A 20,416-nucleotide genomic window follows, 5' to 3' on the forward strand; every position below is an offset into this window, starting at 1 on the left:
CGCACGCACACTCCCCCCCGCCCCACACACACACCCCACGTCCGCTTCATCCATTCATCCATCAGTGGACACTTAGGTTGTTTCATGTCTTGGCTACTGTAAATAATGCTACAGTGAACGTGGGGCTGCAGATATCTCTTCAAGAGAGTGATTTCATTTCCTTCAGATTAATACCCAGAAGTGAGATTGCTGGATCATATGATAGTTCTAGTCGAGCACAGGCTCCGGACGCGCAGGCCCAGCGGCCATGCATGGCTCAAGGGCCCAGCCGCTCCGCGGCATGTGGGATCCTCCCGGACCGGGGCACGAACCCGTGTCGCCTGCATCGGCAGGCGGACTCCCAACCACTGCGCCACCAGGGAAGCCCAGTCTTAATTTTTTGAGGAGCCTCCAGGTTGTTTTCCACAGTGGCTGCATCAGTTTACACTCCCATCAGCAGTGCACGAGGGTTCCCTTTTCTCCACATCCTTGCCGGCACTTGTTTCTTGTCTTTTTGATAATAGCCATTCTAACAGGTGTGAGGTGAGATCTCATTGTGTTGGTTTTTTTTTTTAATGTTTTTATTTTTTGGCCGCACCACGCGGCGTATGGAATCTGAGTTGCCTGGCCAGGGATCGAACCCACATGCCCTGCTTTGGAAGGGAAGAGTCTTAACCACTGGACCACCAGGGAAGTCCCCTCGTTGTGGTTTTGATTTGCATTTCCCTGATGGTTAATGATGTTGAGTATCTTTTCATGTGCCTGTTTGGAAAAATGTCCATTCAGATCCTCTGCCCATTTTTTAATTGGGTGGTTTGTTTGTTTTGCTCTTGTGTGAGTTGTATGAGTTCTTTATGTATTTTGGATATTAATGTTTTCTCCCAGCCCACAGGTTATCTTTTCATTTTGCTGATGGCTTCCTTTGCTGTGCAGAAGCTTTTTAGTTTGATGTAGTCTCACTTGTTTATTTTTGCTTCTGTTGCTTTTGTTTTTGGTGTCAAATCTAAAAAAATCATCGCTAAGGCCTGTGTTTTCTCCTAGGAGTTTTATGGTTTCGGGTCTTATGTGCAAGTTTTTAATCTATTTTGAGTTGATTCGAAAATCTTTTAAAATGAAAATTTGAGAAGCCAAGTGACGCTTCTTTCCTGTGCTCTGGGGGTTCCCCTGGTCACTGCTTGGTGAGCCAGGGATGCAGGCGAGAAGCAGGGGGCCTGAATGCCCGCACCCCAGGATGAAGGGGTGACATTTGGGGATGGGCGACAGGTACAGACAGCTGTCAGTCACCCCAGGATGTCGGTGCTCATTTGCTCCAGAAAATGGCAGCTACGGCTCTTTCTTGGAGCCTCCAGCCTTCCTGCGGTCAGTTGGCTGACACTTAGAGAAGAGGGGAGAAGGGCTGGTGAACGTTTATGTCTGACCGTGTGCCAGGCACAGCCACGGAGCTTGTTATCTGCGTTGTCTCGAGTGATTCAGTCTTCCGAACCGTCAAATGCGGTGCTATTGTTCCTCTTTCACAGACAAGGAAGCGGAGAAGTGAGGGTTTTGGCAGCTTTGCTCGGGTCACCCAGCTAGTAAGAGTGGGAGCCAGGAACGATCTCTGAGTCTGCCTGAAAGGAGCCAGACCCGGAGGGCAGTGGAGCTCTGTGGCCCAGAGTGGGGGGGTCCGGCCTTGGGGGCCACGCCAGCCAGCGAGTTGGAACAGGCTGGGTGGGCCCAGGGATGCTGGGCACCCAGGAACCGCATACCCGCTCATCGCCTGGTACCCGTCTCTGGGCCTGAGGCTGGTGCAGGCAGATTTCATCAGCCAGACTGGAGTCTGGGAAAGTGCCAGCCTCTCTGGGGTTGCCCAAGGTAGGAGCACGAGGCTGGCTTGTTGGGACTCCGGGGATTTCATGGGGCTTACCCACCGCCCACGGCAAGGACAGGGTTTTTCTTCTCGGGGAAATGCGGTGGCATTTCAGTCCTTCCTGACCTTGGGGAGCTCCCAGCTCTCAGTCCCAGGGAATCGGTCCCCTCTGGTGCTTTCTCAGAGCCCAGGGGCAGGTGGCGAGCGGGCATGCACCTGCTGATGGGTCTGGACGCTGCGACTTGTTTCCAGTTCTCAGAACGTCTGTGGCCGCACGAGGCCAGCTCCACTGGGACTCCTGATGGAGGTGGTGGTCCTGGGAATTTGTCCGTTTTCCAAGGGGTCAGAGCCTGTGCCCTTGTGGTCGTTCAGCTCTGCTGGTCGTCGGCAGTCCTGGAAACCAGGAGGGGCAGGTGCGCTGGGCACCCCACAGCCGGGTCGCCTTGCTGCCACACTCACGGCCTTTGCGGAAAGTCCCCGCCACCCGCCCTTCCTGGTACCTGCCAGGCCGGCTGCCTGCGGCCCTAGGGCAGGAAGGTGGAAACACGTGGAAACACGACCCTGCAGCCCCTTGTCTGGCTGTCAGATCAGCACCCACCCTGAGCAAGCACTTGGGAAGTTCTGTTTCCTTCTCTGGGAGCCATCGGGCCCTTTGGAGGACCTTCTGCCCCTCCCCGGGGCTGCTGCTGTTCACGAGTGACGTCCTCCCCGAGGCTCACCCTGCTGCTTCCCCCCACCCCCCAGGATCATGCGGCCAGACGATGCCAACGTGGCCGGCAACGTCCACGGAGGAACCATCCTGAAGATGATCGAGGAGGCAGGGGCCATCATCAGCACCCGGCACTGCAACAGCCAGAACGGGGTGAGCGTCCCGTGGAAGACCCCGGGCCCTGGGGGCCTAGCGTCCCCTCTGGCGGTGCCGCACCCCTGTCCACCGTCGGGTCAGGAAGGGAGTTTGGGTGGAGGCCAGGCCTGGAGCCTTCCCCGCCCCGGTCCCCGGGCCTTGGAGGTTTTGGGAAGCTCTGGCCCTGGACTGGGGACCCCTTGGGTTGGCAGTTGGTTTGGGGCTCAGCGAGGAGGGGTGGGGACCTCCAGAAACTAAGCTGAGAGCTGCCAGCTGCCAGAGCCACCTTTCCAGCCCCTCCCCCTGTGTTCAGGGAGAGTCAGCTTCCTGAGCCCCCGGGGGCCCAGCCCCCCCAGAGCCTGCATGGGCGGCAGTTAATCCTGGGTGTCACACCGCCTGGACCCGGATCCCTCCCCTGCTCCACTGACCCTGGGTCCACAGGCAAGTCTGGGCTCTCCCCTTGGTGGCTTCCAGGCCGCACAGGCCAGCAGAGACTCCTGCGATGGTGCCGGCTCTCCTCCCGCCGCCCAGACAGGGCCAGGCTGGTGGCTTTAGGCTTCAGGGCAGCTGCGGGGCATTCAGCCCGTCATCTCCTGCCCGGCCCCCAGGCCTGCGGGACCTGCCGTTCTCTCTGAAGCCCCCCCTCGGGTGCTGGGGGAAGGAGTCAGTCTTGTGCCCCAACTGCCAACTCGGCACCAGGCAGGCACGGAAGCGACTCCAAGGAAGCCTGAGGCCTTGGGCACCTGGGGGCCTCGGCTAGCCACTTGCTGTGTCATTGTCCTCCAGGCCCAGAGGCCGATTCCACGCCTGTGCAGACTGTGTGCGCGTGCAGCACTGCGCGTGTGTATGTGTGTAGAGTGAACCGAGCCGGGGTGAGTGTGTGTGGGTGGACGTGGGCCTGGGGGCCTCCGCCTGGGGAGGAGTGGGAGTGGGTTGGCTGGGGGCCCTCCATGTGAGGAAGGGGCTCTTCCGCCTGCTAAGAGTTCGCCCTTGAAGGTCTGCGGCAGACCCGGCCACGTTCAGAGAGCGCCCTCTGGTGGCTGTGAGGACAGTCCTGAGCCCGAGGGGCCGGGGCTGAGGTGGGGGCCGGGCCCCTGGTAGACCCTCCGAGAGGGAGACGGTGAGGGTCCCAGCCAGGCCTGGCAAGAGAGGTTGGGCGCTGGGAAGGAAGAGCCCCAGGACTGGGGAGTGGGGGGAGGAGGGGCTCGGGTGGCCAAGTGGGTGACAATGCCCTGGTAAGCGCCAGGGTTCATTGACCAGCTAGGGTTTTGCAAAGCTCTGTAGCATTTAGCTTGTGTCGTCCTCACGACACCCCTTAGAGGTCGAGGTGGTTATTGTATTATCCCCACTGCACAGATGAGAAAGCTGAGGTCCAGAGAGCTTGGATACTTGCCCAAGACCACATGGGGAGGTGGGTGGTTGGTCTGCGTCTTGAACCTGTGCTTTGAATCCCTGTTCGTTCTCACTCCTTCCCCAGAGTGAGCCTGGGGTGCAGGTCTGACCTGTTGGCTGGGCGATGCCTCTGGGCTGGTGGCCCCAGGATAGCAATCTGGAATCCCAGGCTCAGGAAGGGGGCGTGGGCCCCAGGCGGCTCCAGGGGGCTGAGGCTGGCCTCTGAATGGCTCTGCTGGGGCTCTGGGTGGGCCGGGGGCACTGCCATCCACGCTCCCTTGGTGGTCTCATCCAGCCTGTGGCTTTAGTACCACGACACAGCCCCGAGGTCCTCTGTCCAGCTGGTGCCTCTTGGCTGGCTCCCCCGGATGCTTAATCAGCCCTTGACCTGGATGGGCCCCCAAACACACTCGGGGCCCGCTCCCAGGCTGCTTCTCCCACGGCCTCCCTCTGCTCAGTAAACGACCTCTGGAGCCTCCGTTGACCCCCTCTTCCTCCCACCCGTGGACCCTGGCATCCAGTCCTATCAGCTTCACCTTGTGGATAGTTCCAGGTCTGAGCACTTCACACCAGCCCCACCGCCATCTGGGCCGAGCCACTGTCGCTTCCTGCCCAGATTGCCTAAACAGCTTCCTAACAGGCCTCCCTGCCCCTTGTCTGCTCTCCAGCAGCAGCCAGAGAAACCCGTCCTGTGTGAAGTCAGGGCACGGCTCCTACTCCTTGTCCTCGTCACGCCCCTGGGCCACGCCAGCGTTCCTGCCCCAGGACCTTTGCACTGGCCCTTTCCCCCGCCTGGACCCCTCTTCCCCCAGAGACCCACGTGGCTCCCCCTTCCTTCCAGTCTCTGCGTAAATACGATCTCCACGTCCCCGACGACCGGCTCCCTCACTGCTCCCAGCTCTTGTCCACAGCACTGTCCCTCCTGGCACACTGTGTTTTGCTCATTTAGCTCTGGGCTGCTTCCCCCACTAGAATGTAAGCCCCACCAGGGCAAGGACTTTTGCCCATCACTTCCCTGCTGGATTCCCTTAGCGTCTAGGCCAAGGTCTGGAACGCAGTGGGCTCCCATTAGCTGTGTGTCTGGAGTAGTTGTCTGTGGAGAGCTTCTGTTTAATGCACACTTACGATGCACCAGTGGCCGCACTGCGTGCTTGACCCTCCTTACCTGGGGAATCTCCTTAACCCCATTTTGCAGGTGGGGAGACGGAGGCCTGGAAAAGTCATGTGGCTCCCGAAGGCCACAGAGCTGCATCCTCTGAGTGGGCGTCAGCCGAGAGGGCCTGGGTGGGTGAGGGGGCAGCTGCAGCTCAAATAACAGGAGCAGTAAGAGTTAACCCTTTCTGGACCTTGATCCCTACGTTTCCGTGAGAGCAGGGCAGCCCACCCCTCCTCCGCACACAGCACCCGCTTGAATCCTGGCGGCCGGCACAGGTACCATTTATTATCTGTATTTTGCAGAGGGACCAGGTCAAGAGCTAGTGTCAGAGCTGGGATTTGAGTCCAGGGCGCAGACCTGTTTTCTCTGGCTCGGCTTCTGAAGCTGCTGTCCCGGCTCAAAGCCCCGTGGCCCCTCAGGAGCCCAGCCCCGTGGTTTTCCGGGCATCTGCGCCCAATGGGCAGTGCAACTCAGGCTGCCTTCGGGAGCACGGCAGAGGGTGTTTCTCGCGCTACTGCCGATCAGAACCCTCACGGCTGCTTCCCGGGCTGGGGCTGCTCCTCCTACTTCACGCCAATAACAGGAGCAGTAAGAGTTAACCCTTTCTGGACCTTGATCCCTACGTTTCCGTGAGAGCAGGGCAGCCCACCCCTCCTCCGCACACAGCACCCGCTTGAATCCTGGCGGCCGGCACAGGTACCATTTATTATCTGTATTTTGCAGAGGGACCAGGTCAAGAGCTAGTGTCAGAGCTGGGATTTGAGTCCAGGGCGCAGACCTGTTTTCTCTGGCTCGGCTTCTGAAGCTGCTGTCCCGGCTCAAAGCCCCGTGGCCCCTCAGGAGCCCAGCCCCGTGGTTTTCCGGGCATCTGCGCCCAATGGGCAGTGCAACTCAGGCTGCCTTCGGGAGCACGGCAGAGGGTGTTTCTCGCGCTACTGCCGATCAGAACCCTCACGGCTGCTTCCCGGGCTGGGGCTGCTCCTCCTACTTCACACCGCGAAGCAGGGAGTTACGGGTGTGTCTGAGCCGCTGGGAGCCACAGACACCTACAGCTAGGAGTCGCTCACACTGAATAAACATTTGTCCGCCTGTGTTTTGAATTTCTGGGTCACACAGGTCTTTATGGAGTGCCTGGGGTGGCCCGCTAGGTCTGGGGAAACAGCAGCTCCCAGTCAAGTTGGAGCTGCCTGGGTCCCAGCCTGTGCCGTCCACACCCAGCTGGACATGGATTCAGCAGCAGCCTCCAGCTCCCCCGGGGTCGCCCTGCCCTCCGCTCTGCCTGGGGTGTCTGCACCCCACACCTTCTCCTGCCTGACACCTCAGCATCCAGGTCTCAGCCCCTCACCTGCAGCTGCCCCTCCCACATCGGCACCTGCACCCCACTTCCCACACCCCACACCCCACACCTCACACTGCGCTCTTCAGAGCACCTGCCACGTGCTTATCTGTCATCCGTCCCCCAACCAGACCCCAGGCCAGGGGCAGGCACCGAGTGCAGGGCCTGGCTCCATAGATACCACCACAAGTGAAGGAATGCCCCTGTGGCCTTAAAAAAGCTGGAGTCCATCTAAGGCTCGGATGTTTAAAGGGACAAGAAGCGAGCTGCATTTCCATTAAAAATATTAACGTATAGGAGTAGTACCTGTGTGCGGACATATCCATTCCATAGTTTAGCCACCCTTCAACAAAGACAGCTGCTTTATTTCGTTTTGGGTCTTGCAGGCGGAGCTTGGAGAGTTCCAGAAGTGGCCCAGAGGCTGGCCCCGCGTTCTTGCCCACCTCGCTTCGCGCTTGCCTTTCCAGATTTCTGCCAGTGGGTGGCGCTGTAGCCACACAAATGTACTCGGGGTGACGCCCAGCAATTCCCTCGCGTTGTTTTAGCTTCAGGGGTGACACGTCTCTGTGAGGCAGGGGTGGGGGGACAGGGCCCCGGCAAATCAGAGGGGGGACGCCGCAAGCTGCGCTTGCCTGCTCAGCTCGTGCTCTGCTGCGGTGAGAGCTGATTCCAGGACATTTATAGGAAGAGAAACCATCAGAGGAGCCCCGTGTGTCGGAGGATCTCCGGGGAAGGGGTGAAGGCGGAGGTCCCCAGGCGTCCCTCCAGAGAGGCAGGTTCTGCGGGTTTGGGGCGGGTCAGGGAATGTGCATGTTTGCCAGATGTCAGGTGAGTTCTGTGCGTTGGTGCCACAGGTGGTGGCAGGTGGCCCGTGGGAAGAGTGCAGACGTGCCAGAGCTTGAACTGTCACCTACAAGCGTAATATCTCCAACCCCTGCAGAAGCGGTGCTGTGAGGACCAGCTGGAAAAGTGAAGCCCAGCGCTGGCACGGCGCCAACAGGCCCTCGAGAGTGGGCCCGTCTCCTGCTCCCTGCTCCTCACCCAGCCCAGGGGTACCCGTGCTGTCCAGTGCCCTAAAATCCCTGATTGGTTTCTGGTAGAACGTCAAAAAAGTGCCAGGTGCTGTGTTTGGCAGTGAAGATCCACGGTCCTGTGGCTCACACATAAGATTGTCTTTTGTGTCATTCGGTTAGCGTGGATGAAAAGGAAGCTGATTCCATAATATATGAAGAAGTCATACAACTCAACAACAAAAAATAAACAACCCGATTAAAAAATGGGCAGAGGAACTGACTAGACATTTCTCCAAAGAAGACACACAGATGGCCAACAGGCACGTGAAAGGATGCTCAACATCACCAATCATCGGGGAAAGGCAGATCGGAACCACAGTGAGATACCCCCTCACACCTGCCAGAACGGCTCTTATCAAAAAGACAACAGATAACCGGTGTTGGTGAAGATGTGGAGGAAAAGGGGTCCTCATGCACTGCTGGTGGGAATGTAAACTGGTGCGGCCACTGTGGAAAACAGCCTGGAGGTTCCTCAAAAACTAAAAATAGAGTTGCCATATGATCCAGCTATTCCACTTCTGAGTATGTATCCAAAGAAAATGAAAACACTAATACGAAGTGGTATCTGCACCCCTGTGTTCATGGCAGCATTATTTACAGCAGCCAAGACATGGAACAACCTAAGGGTCCATTGATGGATGAGTGGATAAATAAGTTATGGTATACACACACACACACACAAACACACAATGGAATGTTACTCAGAGGTAAAAAAAAGATGTTGCCATTTGTGACAACATGCGTGGTCCTTGAGGGAATGATTCTAAGTGAAATAAGTCAGATGGAGAAAAACAAATACCTGATGATTTTGTTCATAGGTAGAATATAAAAGACAAAAAATAAACGAACAAACCAGAAACGCATAGATAGAACAAGGCAGTGGTTAGCAGAGGGGAAGGGGTGGGGTGGGGGAGTGGCCCAGGGGCAAAATGGGTAAAGGAATCGACTGTCTGGTGACGGATGGAAACTATACTTTTGGTGGTGAGCACGCCGTAGGCTATACAGTAGAAATATAACGTTGTTACGCAGGAAACTTACACAATGATATAAACCAGCGTTACCTCAATAAAAACTAAACGTAAAAAAAAAAGCTGATTTTCAGTGCTGGTGCGGGAGTGCTGGGGCCACATCAAGCACTCTGCCCTGCTGAGAAGCACTTCGGGAACACACGCCGAAACGTTTGTCCCTTCCTCCCAGGAAACAATCCCCAATACTGAAAATGACTTAACTAAAAGGGCCCTCATCACAGGGTTATTTATAATAAGAGACAACTGAGGACTGATACAAATCTAACAAGAGAAGAATATTTGGCCGTTAAGAAATATCTTTGCGATGGAGTATTGTGAGGTGGCAGTCGTAGAAAGGGTCAAGAAAAGAACTTTCATAGAATGTGAGCTCCCAAGTGGATCCAGCTGGACCCCATGTGCACGTGCTGACTGGCTGCGTCCATCCAGTTACCAAGGGGTCCTGGGTGGCCGGGGACATATACCCTTTTGTTCCTTTTGAATTTTGAGTCATGAGAATGGGTCGCCTATTTGAAGGATAAATAACATTTAAAAAGAAGAACTGTGATTGCTAAGAGCTTGTCATAACACGGGCAGGTTATTTTTCCTCCTGTTGAGTGAAAAAAGCAGACTGTGAAAGTGTATATTTAGTGCTTGCACAGCTACGTAAGACTATATATGACAACTATACATGACTGTAAGTGACAACTATCTGTGACTAAAACTGCAAAACAAGGAGCCCGACAGCCAAACAAGTGAACCAGTAAAAACCCTGTTCTTGGGGCAAGAAGCCTGGAAAGAAAGATCCCAAAATAGAAACCGTGGTTATCTCTGGATGGGAGGCGTGATCTTCCCTCCTCTGCCTCCTTTTCTGTACTTCCCAAATTTTCCATAATAAGTATGTATGCCTTTTTTCACGTTTCATTATACAAGTAGTACGTATCTTTTGTAGAAAAGTCAGAAAAAAGAAACAGGCCGCTTGGAACCCCACCACTCAGAGTCGCCTGTATCAGCTGCTTTGCCGTGCTGCCCTCGGGCAGTGCTTCGTCTCCTGGTTTTGCATGTAGGGGTGTGTGGTGGCAATAACTTGCGTTACTCTAGCAGTGGGGAAAGAACCAAGGGCCGTTTTGGGAGAGCGTGTCCAGGGTGGGGGCTCGTGGGAGGCTGACCTGCCTCTGGTCTTTGCAGGAGTGCTGTGTGGCCGCTCTGGCCCAGGTGGAGCGCACGGACTTCCTGTCGCCCATGTGCATTGGCGAGGTGGCCCATGTCAGCGCGGAGATCACCTACACCTCCAAGCATTCGGTGGAGGTCCAGGTCCACGTGATGTCCGAAAACATCCTCACAGGTAACTTCCTCTTGCTGAGCCCGCGTGCGGGGTTGGGAACAACGGTGACAGTAGCAATAAGGCAGCAGCCGCAGCCCACGTCCATTGAGGGCTGACTGCCCCTGGATGGTCCTAACACTGTCTGTGGGTGACCTCCCTGCATTTCCACCTCCACCTCTGAGCAGGGACTTCTGCCGTCCTCGCTTTGTTTGCAGACGGGGAGACGGGGGCACAGACGAGTTAGGCAACGAGCCCAGGGTACGGCCCCCCTGCCTTCCTGGGGAGGAAGGGGCCTGGCGGCCAGCTGGTCTGGGCAGAAGGGTGGGAGCGGGCTGGGAGGGCACATGGCGCCCTCCGGCCCCCCTGCCGTCTCCCCAGCCCCCCAGCCTTGCCCTTCCCTGCACGGTGGAGCTGCTGCCCCGTGGAAGACGCTGCCCTGACTTCTGCTTCGCGCCCCTGGGCCCCCGCCAGCCAGGCCTAGGCTGGAGCTCCCTGGGCGAACCTTTGACTCTGCTTTGATCTGAATATTCTCTTCCTCGGTGTGGTAACCATGGAAACCCCTTCTCACCCTCCCACTGGGCACTGCAGGGGAGTGTGGCTTCGTTCACAGTCGCTGCTTTTTATAATGGAGATGCTGATGAGGCAGGCAGGCCCCTTGGGCCCCTCACTGCCCGCTGCCTCGTCCCGGGCCACCCGCTGTCTCACCCAGAGGGGAGTCCGTGCTCCTTCTAGAGGAAGGAGCTGCCTGGGTCCTTGTGCCTCCTCGGCCGTGGCTGCCTGCAGAGCGCTGTGCTCAGAGATCTTTAAGGGGCTCCAGGCTTCTCCCCAACACGGGCCAGGAGCTCAGTTATTCATCTGGAGCATTGAGGTGACCGCAGCAGGCCCAGCCACTGCACAGTGAATAATTTAGCCGAGCCACGGCCTGGGGCGGGGGTGGGGGTGGGGAGCGGTCAGCGGGCTTGTGCCCCATGTCCTGTGTCTGTGGCCTGAGCCCGGTATTTGGCAGGCAGCTCTGGCATCGAAGGGACCTTGGATGCTGGTCTCGGGCTGTGGCACAGAAAGGGGTCCTCTGGCCCTGACTTCCCACATTGGGGCTGGCAGCCCACTGTGAGGAGGGGGTGGGGGTGGGGAGCGGTCAGCGGGCTTGTGCCCCATGTCCTGTGTCTGTGGCCTGAGCCCGGTATTTGGCAGGCAGCTCTGGCATCGAAGGGACCTTGGATGCTGGTCTCGGGCTGTGGCACAGAAAGGGGTCCTCTGGCCCTGACTTCCCACATTGGGGCTGGCAGCCCACTGTGAGGAGGCCCATTGCGGGGCGGGCCCCTCCCCCCCCTCCCCCCTCCCCCTTCCCCCCTCCCCCCTCCACGTGACCCAGCCCTGCTCTCCTGGGCTGTGCTGGGGGTTGAGCCTCCCTGCTCCTGACACAAGAGGGCAAATGGCCGTGCTCTCCCGTTGGCTCACGACAGCCGCGGACTCAGTCACTGATGAGCGAATGAAGGAGGGAGTGGAGGAGTCAGGAAGATTTGGGCCTCGGTGCTGAGCGGAAGCGGGCAGAGGGCCTTGTCTACAAGGACGTGCTCCAGCCCATTTCCTGCGGGATCCCCCCTCTGGGGGCAGGGGTGGGCAGGAGGCAGGCAGCGCTTGCCCAGAGCTGGGGTGGCGAGATGACAGCCCCCACCCTGCAGTCAGGATGCTCTGCACCCGCCAGTGTCCCCAGCCGCCCTGACCCTGAAGGATGGACACGCAGAGCCTGAGCTGCCCCGAGAAGGAGAGAAGTGGCTGAGATGAGCACGGGCTCCCGGGACAGCGGGCGGGCGTCGTGCACGCAAGAGGGACCGAGCTCAGAGGAGGAGGGCGCCGGCCAGCACTGCCCAGCCTTTTGAGACGAGACGGGGGTGGGGTGGGGGGGGCTGAGGCCCCGGGAAGACCCCAGGGCCGGATCACAGGGTGGGGACGGCGAGACCTGGAGCCCTGGGGCTGTGTCTTCTCTACACGTCTCAGTCACCTCGCCCGCCTTGCCCTGGAGCCCCTGCTGAAGGGCCGGGCGCCCCCTCCCTTACTCTCACATCCGGGTGCCCCTCTCTGGGTCTCAGCACCATGTCTGTGCATCTCTCAGACTCTCTCCATCTTTCCATGTTTGGATCGGTGTGAGTCTCTTTTACTCTGGGACCCCGTGTCTCGAGGCCTTCCTGTCTTGATGCATCTCTGCCCGCGTGTCCACCAGGATGGGAGCCCTACGAGGGCAGGCCATGTGGCCGCCTGGACCAGGGCAGTCCCAGCGCCCGGGGCAGGGCCGCCCTGCAGGTGCTCTGTGAACACGGGCCGGGCGGGCGGGTGGACTCGGACAGGTGGGGAGACCAGGCTGAACCCTGAAGCTGTTCGTGTGCCGTCTCCGTGTTTCGAGACCCCAGGGGGCAGGGCCCCCGTTCTGTGCATACCCCTTGCTCGGGGCCTCGCCGCCTGTCGTGAGGCAGCCGGGCGAGCCTGCGCCCAGGCAGACGACCAGCAAACCTTTGCTCCTTCATCGCCGGCAACTGTCAAAATATTAAGCTAACCGGGATGTGATTGCTGCGAATCACTGCAGAAAATAGCCGGGAGCTCTCACGACTTCAGAATGGGTGTGTTTAGCGCTGCACTTGTCTCCTGATGGTTTTATTAAATGATAAAGTACAATTAGCGTGTTTTGCCTCATTTGCTTCGCGGTGTTCATTTGGGTCTGGAGGAGGGCCACTTGGGGTTTCCATGGAAACCAGCTTGTCAGGCTGGCTCTAGCTGCGTCAAACAGGAAATCTTTATTCCCCAAAGCAGGTTGTCAGATTCACTCTCAGTCAAAGTGCAGGGAAGATATTTTTCCGTGTTATTTGCCTGTGGTCCTGGTGGTGCCGTGGAGCCCGGGCGGAGCGGCGGACATCCTGGCGTGAGGAGCAGGCCTGGGCGCCAGGGGCCTCACCCTCTTTCTGATGGACCCGCCAGGGCTTGGCTTGGTCCTTGGGGCTACGTTGAAGGCGAGGAAGCTGAAGCCCCAGGTTCGCCTTGGGAAGGCGGGTCAGGTCAGAAGGAACTGGTAGGCAGTGAGCTGCTGAGGGGTACTTCAGGGCAAGCCGCCGTCCCCGGGCTGCTCCTTGCTTCTCCGCTTCCTCTCTCTGTCCTGCAGTTCTCCTGTTCGCCGCTACCGTGGGAATCGTCCGTGTCCAAGAGGCAACTTTTAGAAGGCACCCTTGCAAACACTACTCTGAAATTTCTGGGACCTGGGAGGTCCGGGTCTGTGCTCAGAATGGCGTCGAGTTGCTGTGTGAGCCTAGGCGACGCCCTTGGCCTCTCTGGGCTTCAGGCTCCTCCTGTACGAGTGAGGGGTGGGGACCAAGTGATCTCCGGGCTCTTTTGGCCCATGGTTTTCAGCCCAGACAGGCCTCCCGCCCTGACGGCACCACTCTGCCCTGAGGCTGGGCTCAGCGCCCGAAAGAAGGTTCTGTTTCCCGTCCTTCAGCCCAGAGCAGAAGCCAGCAGCCCACCGCCCTCTCTCAGCCCCCATACGGAAGCTTCCGCATTGGAGCGCTGAGTCACCAGCAGCAAAAGTGTCTGGTGTGGTGCCTCCCACCTGGAAGGAGGTGGCCCTGGGGAAGGGAGGGGCCGCGGGGGGCGGGAGCTGTGATGAGCGGACCCCACGGCTGTGCTCTGGGCTGTGGCCCCGCTGCCTGGGTGGGCTCTGCCTCCACCACCCCTCCATCTCAGGTCCATGAGCTGCTTCCTGGCCAGCCGGAGCTCTTCTTGGTGGCCAGTCTGCCCCTCCCCACAGCCCTTCCCTCCCTCTCTCTCCGGAGGCTCCCGGGAGGCCTGCCTGGAGTCAGTGCCCTCCAGATGCAGGCCTTCCGAGTTAGAAAGTGCTAGAAAGCCGACAGGCCCAGGCCCCCCAGGCTTAGACCGCGTGACCTGCAGTCTTTCCAGCAGCCTCAGGGTGGGGGCAGCATGCTGGCGTTGGGGGTCCCCAGACTGGGGGCCACACCTCTCCCCGGTCTGTGCCCACACGTGCACCTCGCGGCTGAAGAAGGCCTTGGGGGTGGGGACCAGAGGTGGCATGGGCCCTGCCTGCCCTGTGCCCTGCCGGCTCCCAGCCATCACTCACGTGTTTGTCTTCTCTGAAGGTACCAAAAAGCTGACCAATAAGGCCACCCTGTGGTACGTGCCCCTGTCGCTGAAGAACGTGGACAAGGTCCTGGAGGTGCCTCCAGTGGTGGTAAGGAGGCCCCTCCAACTTCTCCGGGTGGGCGGCAGGGGCCCGGGTCCTAGGAGAGCAGCATTGGGCGGGGCGGGGCCGCAGCAGGAGGCGCGATGGGAAGGGGCGTCCCTCCTGGGATCCTTCATGCTGGGAATGCCGGTGGGGGCTGGCCTGGGCCCCGCGGACACCCCTCCTGGAGGAGCCTGGCCGGAGGGAAGGCGGGTGACGGGGCTGTGCCGGGCGTCCAGTCCTGGGGGCACAGGCTGGGACGTCTCTGCTTCAGCCCCCTCTCTCCCCCTGCCGCGTCCGCTTCCTGCCTTGGTTTCTCTCATTTTGGTTTTGCTGTGGACAGAGGCATCTCTGGGTGAAGAGTCTTGGCCATGTTCACTCCTGGGGTCCCCGCTGCAGGCAGGCTCGGGGGGCAGGTGTTTGGAGGGGGCACATTGGGCTGATAGAGGGATTTAGCTCCTTCCCTAACCGCACGCCACTCCTCCTCGTGTGGCTCCCCTGGCCCTGGATGTCCCGAGGACATGCCTGAGCGGCTCTCCCCGGAGGCCTGGCTCTCTGCTCTAACCCCTGTGAGGGCCTGGCTTAGCAGTGTCTGCCCTCAGGGAGCATTTTTCTGTGGTCGAGATGTCTGTAGAAGAAGCTTTTTTTTTTTTTGCGGTACCCCGGCCTCTCACTGCTGTGCCCTCTCCCGTTGCGGAGCACAGGCTCCGGACGCGCAGGCCCAGCGGCCACGGCTCACGGGCCCAGCCGCTCCGCGGCATGTGGGATCTTCCCGGACCGGGGCACGAACCCGCGTCCCCTGCATCGGCAGGCGGACTCTCAACCACTGCGCCACCAGGGAAGCCCAAGAAACTTTTAAGAATAATAAAACTGGGAACCAGACAGTTAGGAACTGTGTAGAGCAGTAAAAGTTCCCCAGCCTTTTTGGCACCAGGGACCGTTTTCGTGGTAGACAATTTTTCCATGGAAGGGGGGATGGATGGATGGCTCAGGCGATAATGGGAGCGATGGGGAGCGGTAGATGAAGCTTTGCTCGCTCACCCGCCGCTCACCTCCTGCTGCGCGGCCTGGCTCCTAACGGGTTGAGGATCCCTGGTACAGAGCACGTGGAGGAACGGTCCCTGTCCCCCCCCCAGCTGCTAGCCCTTCCCACCCCGTCTCCCCCCTGCGCACCTTCCTGCGGGCCTGGGTCACTTGGGGCGATGGGGGCTCCTGTGCTGCTGCAGATGTCAGCCGGGGGCGTTCCCTGCCCTCTCCCTGTACCAGCTCATGTCTGACCTGGGACCCTGCCTGGGCCTCCGTGGACACAGTCAAGGCTCCGGCGGGGCGTTTCCTGGGGGGCGACCAGCTGCTGGGCTCCAGCTCCCGTTTAGTCTAGACTTTAAAAAAGAATCTTGGTAGCAGGAGCTCTCTCCATGTGGAACAGGAAGTGTGCTTAGACCTTGGTCTGCATCGCGTTGGTGGTCCAGGGTTTGGTACCCTGAGGGCAGGGCGGTAGTGCCAGGAGCACCAGGCCAGCATCGGTGCCACCTGTCCCTCCACGTGTGAGGAGAGAGGGGCGCTCGGGGCCAGGGTGTGAGCCGGATGGTTCCCACGCTTCCCACCTGTTTGAGTTTCCCGGGACTGCTGTGACACGGTCTGGGGAGCTTAAACAGCCGAGTTCATTCTCTCCCAGTTCTGAGGCCAGAAGTCCAAGATCAAGGCATGGGCAGGGCCGGGCTTCCACAGGAGGCTCTGGGGGCGTCCTTCCTGCCTCTGCCAGCTCCTGGGGGCTGCAGGCATTCCTTGGCTTGTGGCTGCATCACTCCAACCTCTGCTTCTGTTGTCATCTGGCTGTCTCCCCGTGTGTGTGTGTGTCTGTCTGTCTGTCTGTCTGTGTGTGTGCGTGTACACGTGTCTTAACTAATTACACCTGCACAGACCCTAGTTCTCAGAAAGGTCACCTGCACAGTCCCGCGTGGACAGGAATTTTGACAGGACACTGTTCAACCCAGAACATTGGCCTTCAGTCCAGCCCACCTGTCTCTGTCTTTCTCTCTCTCTCTCTCTCCAGCTCTCTCTCCGTCTCTGTCTCTCTGTGTTTCCCCCCCACCCCGCCCCCATTCTTTCTGGAGCTGCTCTCCTCTCTGCTGCTGGCAAGATGGAAATTGCGTCATTTTCAAGCAGCACTAACTGAGGGGTTTTCAAACCCAAGAAGCAGGCGTGAGTCTGAGGCGCGGTGGCGGTTCCCTTTAGAGATTACGAGCATGCTGAGCCCTGCTTTCATCTTTCCCGCTAAGCACTTGGTGTTAAATTAGCCACATCACCTGTAAATACTCACGCACATTATTTAGCTGATTTGATTTTCAGAGGCTACACAGTTTAGAAATCTCTAGCAGGCCATATCTCTGGTTTCAGCACCACATGGTGGATCTTAAGGGGTTGTTGCTGAAGGAAGATTCCTGGGCCAGACACATTAGCTTTTGTTCCCTTCTGGCTCCTCAGGGGCCCGTGTGCTGAGAGCCGGTGGGTTTTTAGCCGGGGGGTGGGCAGCGTCAGTCTCCGCTGTCCCTGCCGGGACAGGGCAGCTCTCTGCATCACCCCTCTCATACCCTGCCCTCCCTCCCACCTCCTGGCGGAGACCCCGGCAGCTTTCCCATTCCCTTTGTTTACCCGAGTGTGATAAGACATAAGTATCCACTCTGCCCGCGTTAGAGGGGAGCGTTGGAAGCGTCCCACCGGGTGCAGAGAGAGCTCCAGATGGGAGAAGCCCCACGGCTCCCGGCTGCAGCCATTGCTAATGTTTATGTGCGCTTTCTCCCCCCGCCACGTGCTAGGCCCACGTATAAGCCTTCAGTTGATTTGAACTGTTTTCGTTCCATCATTTCATTTGAAATGTTTCATTCTGCTCTTTTTATCGGCACGGCCCAGCCGAGTCCTCATGCGATGGTCCTGGAAAGCTCGAGTCTGGCTCTCACGGGCGCTTACGCTCAGGTGCTGGTAGCTCGGCCATCAGACTTCCTTATGTCCTGCCAGCATCCTCCTGCCGACCCTTCACAGTTAGCGGTCATTCATTAAGAACACATATGTCGTTCTGTCTACGTGTGTATTTTACACACGTCTCACGCATGCACGTATGTTACACACGGGTTGATCATACGTATATCTCACACGTACACGTACATAGATATCTCACACACAGAACACACATCTCACACACACACACACACACACACACCCGCTGTCACACACACATGTGCGTGTGTGGACCGACCACATGTGTGCGTCTCCCCGGGGGAAGCCCACCTCCCCCCTGCAGTGTCACTCAGTGAGGACTTTGTCACTTTGCTCCACCTCTTCCGCCAGGGAACAGCGACCTCAGTGGCCCTGTGATGGAAAAAGAGACCCCTGCGGTGGCTGGGGACAGCTGTGGCCCCCGAAAGGCTGGGGGCCATTGGAGAGTGGACACTGGTTTTTATCGGTGTCTAAACATGAGCTTGGGTTGAAAGGCTCGCACTGACTGTTGCCTTGGACGTTTGAGCTGAGCTGAGCTGTCTCCTGCCTCAAAACAGCTGAGTCTGATGAGTCCTTGGGGGTGAGAGTTGGGTGCCAGCCCGTCATCAGGCTGTTCTCGTGATGTGGTCCCCAGATTTAAAGCCAGCAGGAGGCGTTTGTCTGTGAACAGGCTGCGTTTTCTTGGTCCTCGTCGCCCGTGTCAGGACCGGGGCCCTCATCGGTCCCCGTGTGACTGCAGAGGTCTGAGGAGTGTGCTGGACGTGAGGATTTATTAGACTGGGGAGGTTGGCTCACTTTTAAAAAATCTCTTAAAAAGGCATTTCTTGAGGACACGTAAGACATCCTTGAGTTTTACTAGAAAGGCACAGCACAAACTCTACTCTTAGAGGCGTTGCTCTGTGTGGTGGGACGTGGGGGAACCGTCTGTTTATGGAGGAAGAGGCTAATTGTCCACGGCGACTTGAACACTCACCATGCTTTGTTTCTTTTGAACAAACCACTCAGCTCCTTTCACAGCCTCCTTTAGAGACGGGGTCGCAAGCCCAAGATAATGGTAATTAAGCCACGGAATGTGTTCAGACCTGGGCGGTTTTGGAGGAGAGCCACGAGCAGGAAAAGCAAGGTGTTTAAAAGTGGCTTTTGGAAGAAGGTCTGAAAGTGCAGGGGGCAGAGAGGAGCACACGGGGCCCTGAGCCTGGCGGCTATTCTGCAGGCTCAGCGGGAGATGCAGGTAGAGTGGGTGGAAGGGCAGCAGTCAGAGCCCATCAGAAGGAGAGCGGCCAGGCAGGGGTCAGCTGGGAGGGTGAGGCCGGTCAGGGGACCTGTGGACCCCAGGCCTGTCTGATGGATCCCAGGGTAGGGGTGTTGCCTACGGTGGGCACCAGAGGGCCCAGCATTCTCCATCGTGCCAACCTTGATTGTCACCTTTATTTTTAACTTCTTGGGTCAGAACCCCCGTGATCCATGAGGAAAGCTTCCGGGGGGCTGTGTTAGCTTTGGCGGGTGTCAGCTGGCCAGGAGTCAGCAGAGTGAGGCTGCGCCGTGTCAGGGGCACACGGGGACCTGTTCCCTCCGCTCCCTGTTTGTGGGAGAGGGGGTGCAGCCTTCCTGGGGCTCCCTGACTCTGTAGTTCTATGTCCAGGAAAGAATCCCAGGAAGAAATGGGGTAGGTAAAACATGGTAAGTGGCTGAGATTGTCAGTATGATTTTTTTTTTTTTTAGATGTTGGGGGTAGGAGTTTATTAATTAATTTATTTATTTTGGCTGTGTTGGGTCTTCGTTTCTGTGCGAGGGCTTTGTCTAGTCGCGGCGAGCGGGGGCCACTCTTCAGCGCGGTGCGCGGGCTTCTCATTGCGGTGGTTTCTCTTGTTGCGAAGCACGGGCTTTAGGCGCGTGGGCTTCAGTAGTTGCAGCGCGCAGGCTCAGCAGTTGTTGTGGCTCGCAGGCTCTAGAGCGCAGGCTCAGTAGTTGTGGCACACGGGCTTAGTTGCTCCACGGCATGTGGGATCTTCCCGGACCAGGGCTCGAAGCCGTGTCCCCTGCATCGGCAGGCGGATTCTTAACGACTGTGCCACAGGGGAAGTCCCCGATATTGTTTTAATGGTGAAAAATTGGGAGCAAACTAAAGGCCCAGATATGATGGATCCAGCACATACATTATGGTAGGAGGATGCAGTGAGAGGAGGAAATCCCGTGACTTTGAACTTCACATACAGCACGGCAGAACCTTTTATTTATACACAGGCATGAAAATAATTCTAGGGAGGACGTAACGCAAACATTTCACCCAGGCACTCTTGCAGGGGGAAGAATACATGATATCTTCCCCTTCTCTGTGTTTTCGTTATTTATATTAAACACATACCATCAGAGAAAGAATAGATAGCTCCAGTCGCCGAAAGGCCACGCACGCAGGAGCCGAGCCTGCGGGCCGGACCTGACCCTCTCCCGTGCCCCCCGCAGTACTCCCGGCAGGAGCAGGAGGAGGAGGGCCGCAAGCGCTACGAGGCCCAGAAGCTGGAGCGCATGGAGACCGCGTGGCGGAACGGGGACATCGTCCAGCCCGTCCTGAACCCAGGTAGGAGCTGGGGTGTGGGCTGGGGCCGAGGCGGCACGGCCAGTTCACGAGCGTCCTCTTCCTGGGCCGGTGCGTCCCCTGGCGCTGTCTCCCGGGGCAGGCTCTGGGGTCCCGGGAGCGCTGTCCCCTTGGCCCTGCACCTTGCAAGCCCCTTCCCAGTCGCACAGCCGACCACGGGGATGGGGGGACATCCCGCAGGCCTCGGTGCGTCTGCTCCCGTAGAGCGCTGACCTGGAGGCCCCCGTGGGGAGAGGCCCCGCTGCCCACGCAGAGGGACACACGCCTGGCCACGGAGAACTTGTCCCCCAAGTTCGCCCGAGAGTGTGTTCTGGACGGGATTTCCAGCTCACGAAAAAGACAGAATGGCAGCAGCGTTTCCCGCGCTGTTGTTCCCCGGCCCGCCGCCCAGACGCGGCCTCCAGTTAGACGCCCGGCCGGCCGCGGGGCCGCCGCCTTCCAGCCTCCATCCTGGCGCCTGTAAGTCCGGGCTGTCGGCTTGAGCGAGACGCGCCGCCACGGTCCAAATAGGTGAGGGAGGGTTCCCGAGTCCCTGCCAGAACACCGTGCAGGGCTGGGCCTGGGGGCCTCGGGGCCTGGTGACGCCCATCGCCCTCCTCTGCGCGCACAGCGACCACGTCTTACCGTGTGGAGAGCGGGCTGCGCGCCCT

At 58.7% G+C, this 20,416-nt stretch overlaps 1 protein-coding gene across 1 annotated transcript in view; it reads left to right on the forward strand.

Moving 5' to 3' along the window:
* ACOT7 (acyl-CoA thioesterase 7) overlaps positions 1 to 20,416 on the forward strand; it is a 98,430-nt gene that overhangs the window by 18,913 nt on the left and 59,101 nt on the right. Inside the window, exons 2-5 of the mRNA XM_024125766.2 lie at positions 2,570 to 2,687; positions 9,819 to 9,975; positions 14,094 to 14,185; positions 19,634 to 19,748. Coding sequence (XP_023981534.1) covers positions 2,570 to 2,687; positions 9,819 to 9,975; positions 14,094 to 14,185; positions 19,634 to 19,748 — 482 coding nt within the window. The remainder of the gene's footprint in view (positions 1 to 2,569; positions 2,688 to 9,818; positions 9,976 to 14,093; positions 14,186 to 19,633; positions 19,749 to 20,416) is intronic.

Source organism: Physeter macrocephalus, chromosome 3 (genome assembly GCF_002837175.3).
Source record: "Physeter macrocephalus isolate SW-GA chromosome 3, ASM283717v5, whole genome shotgun sequence".
Classification (NCBI taxonomy): Eukaryota; Metazoa; Chordata; class Mammalia; order Artiodactyla; family Physeteridae; genus Physeter; species Physeter macrocephalus.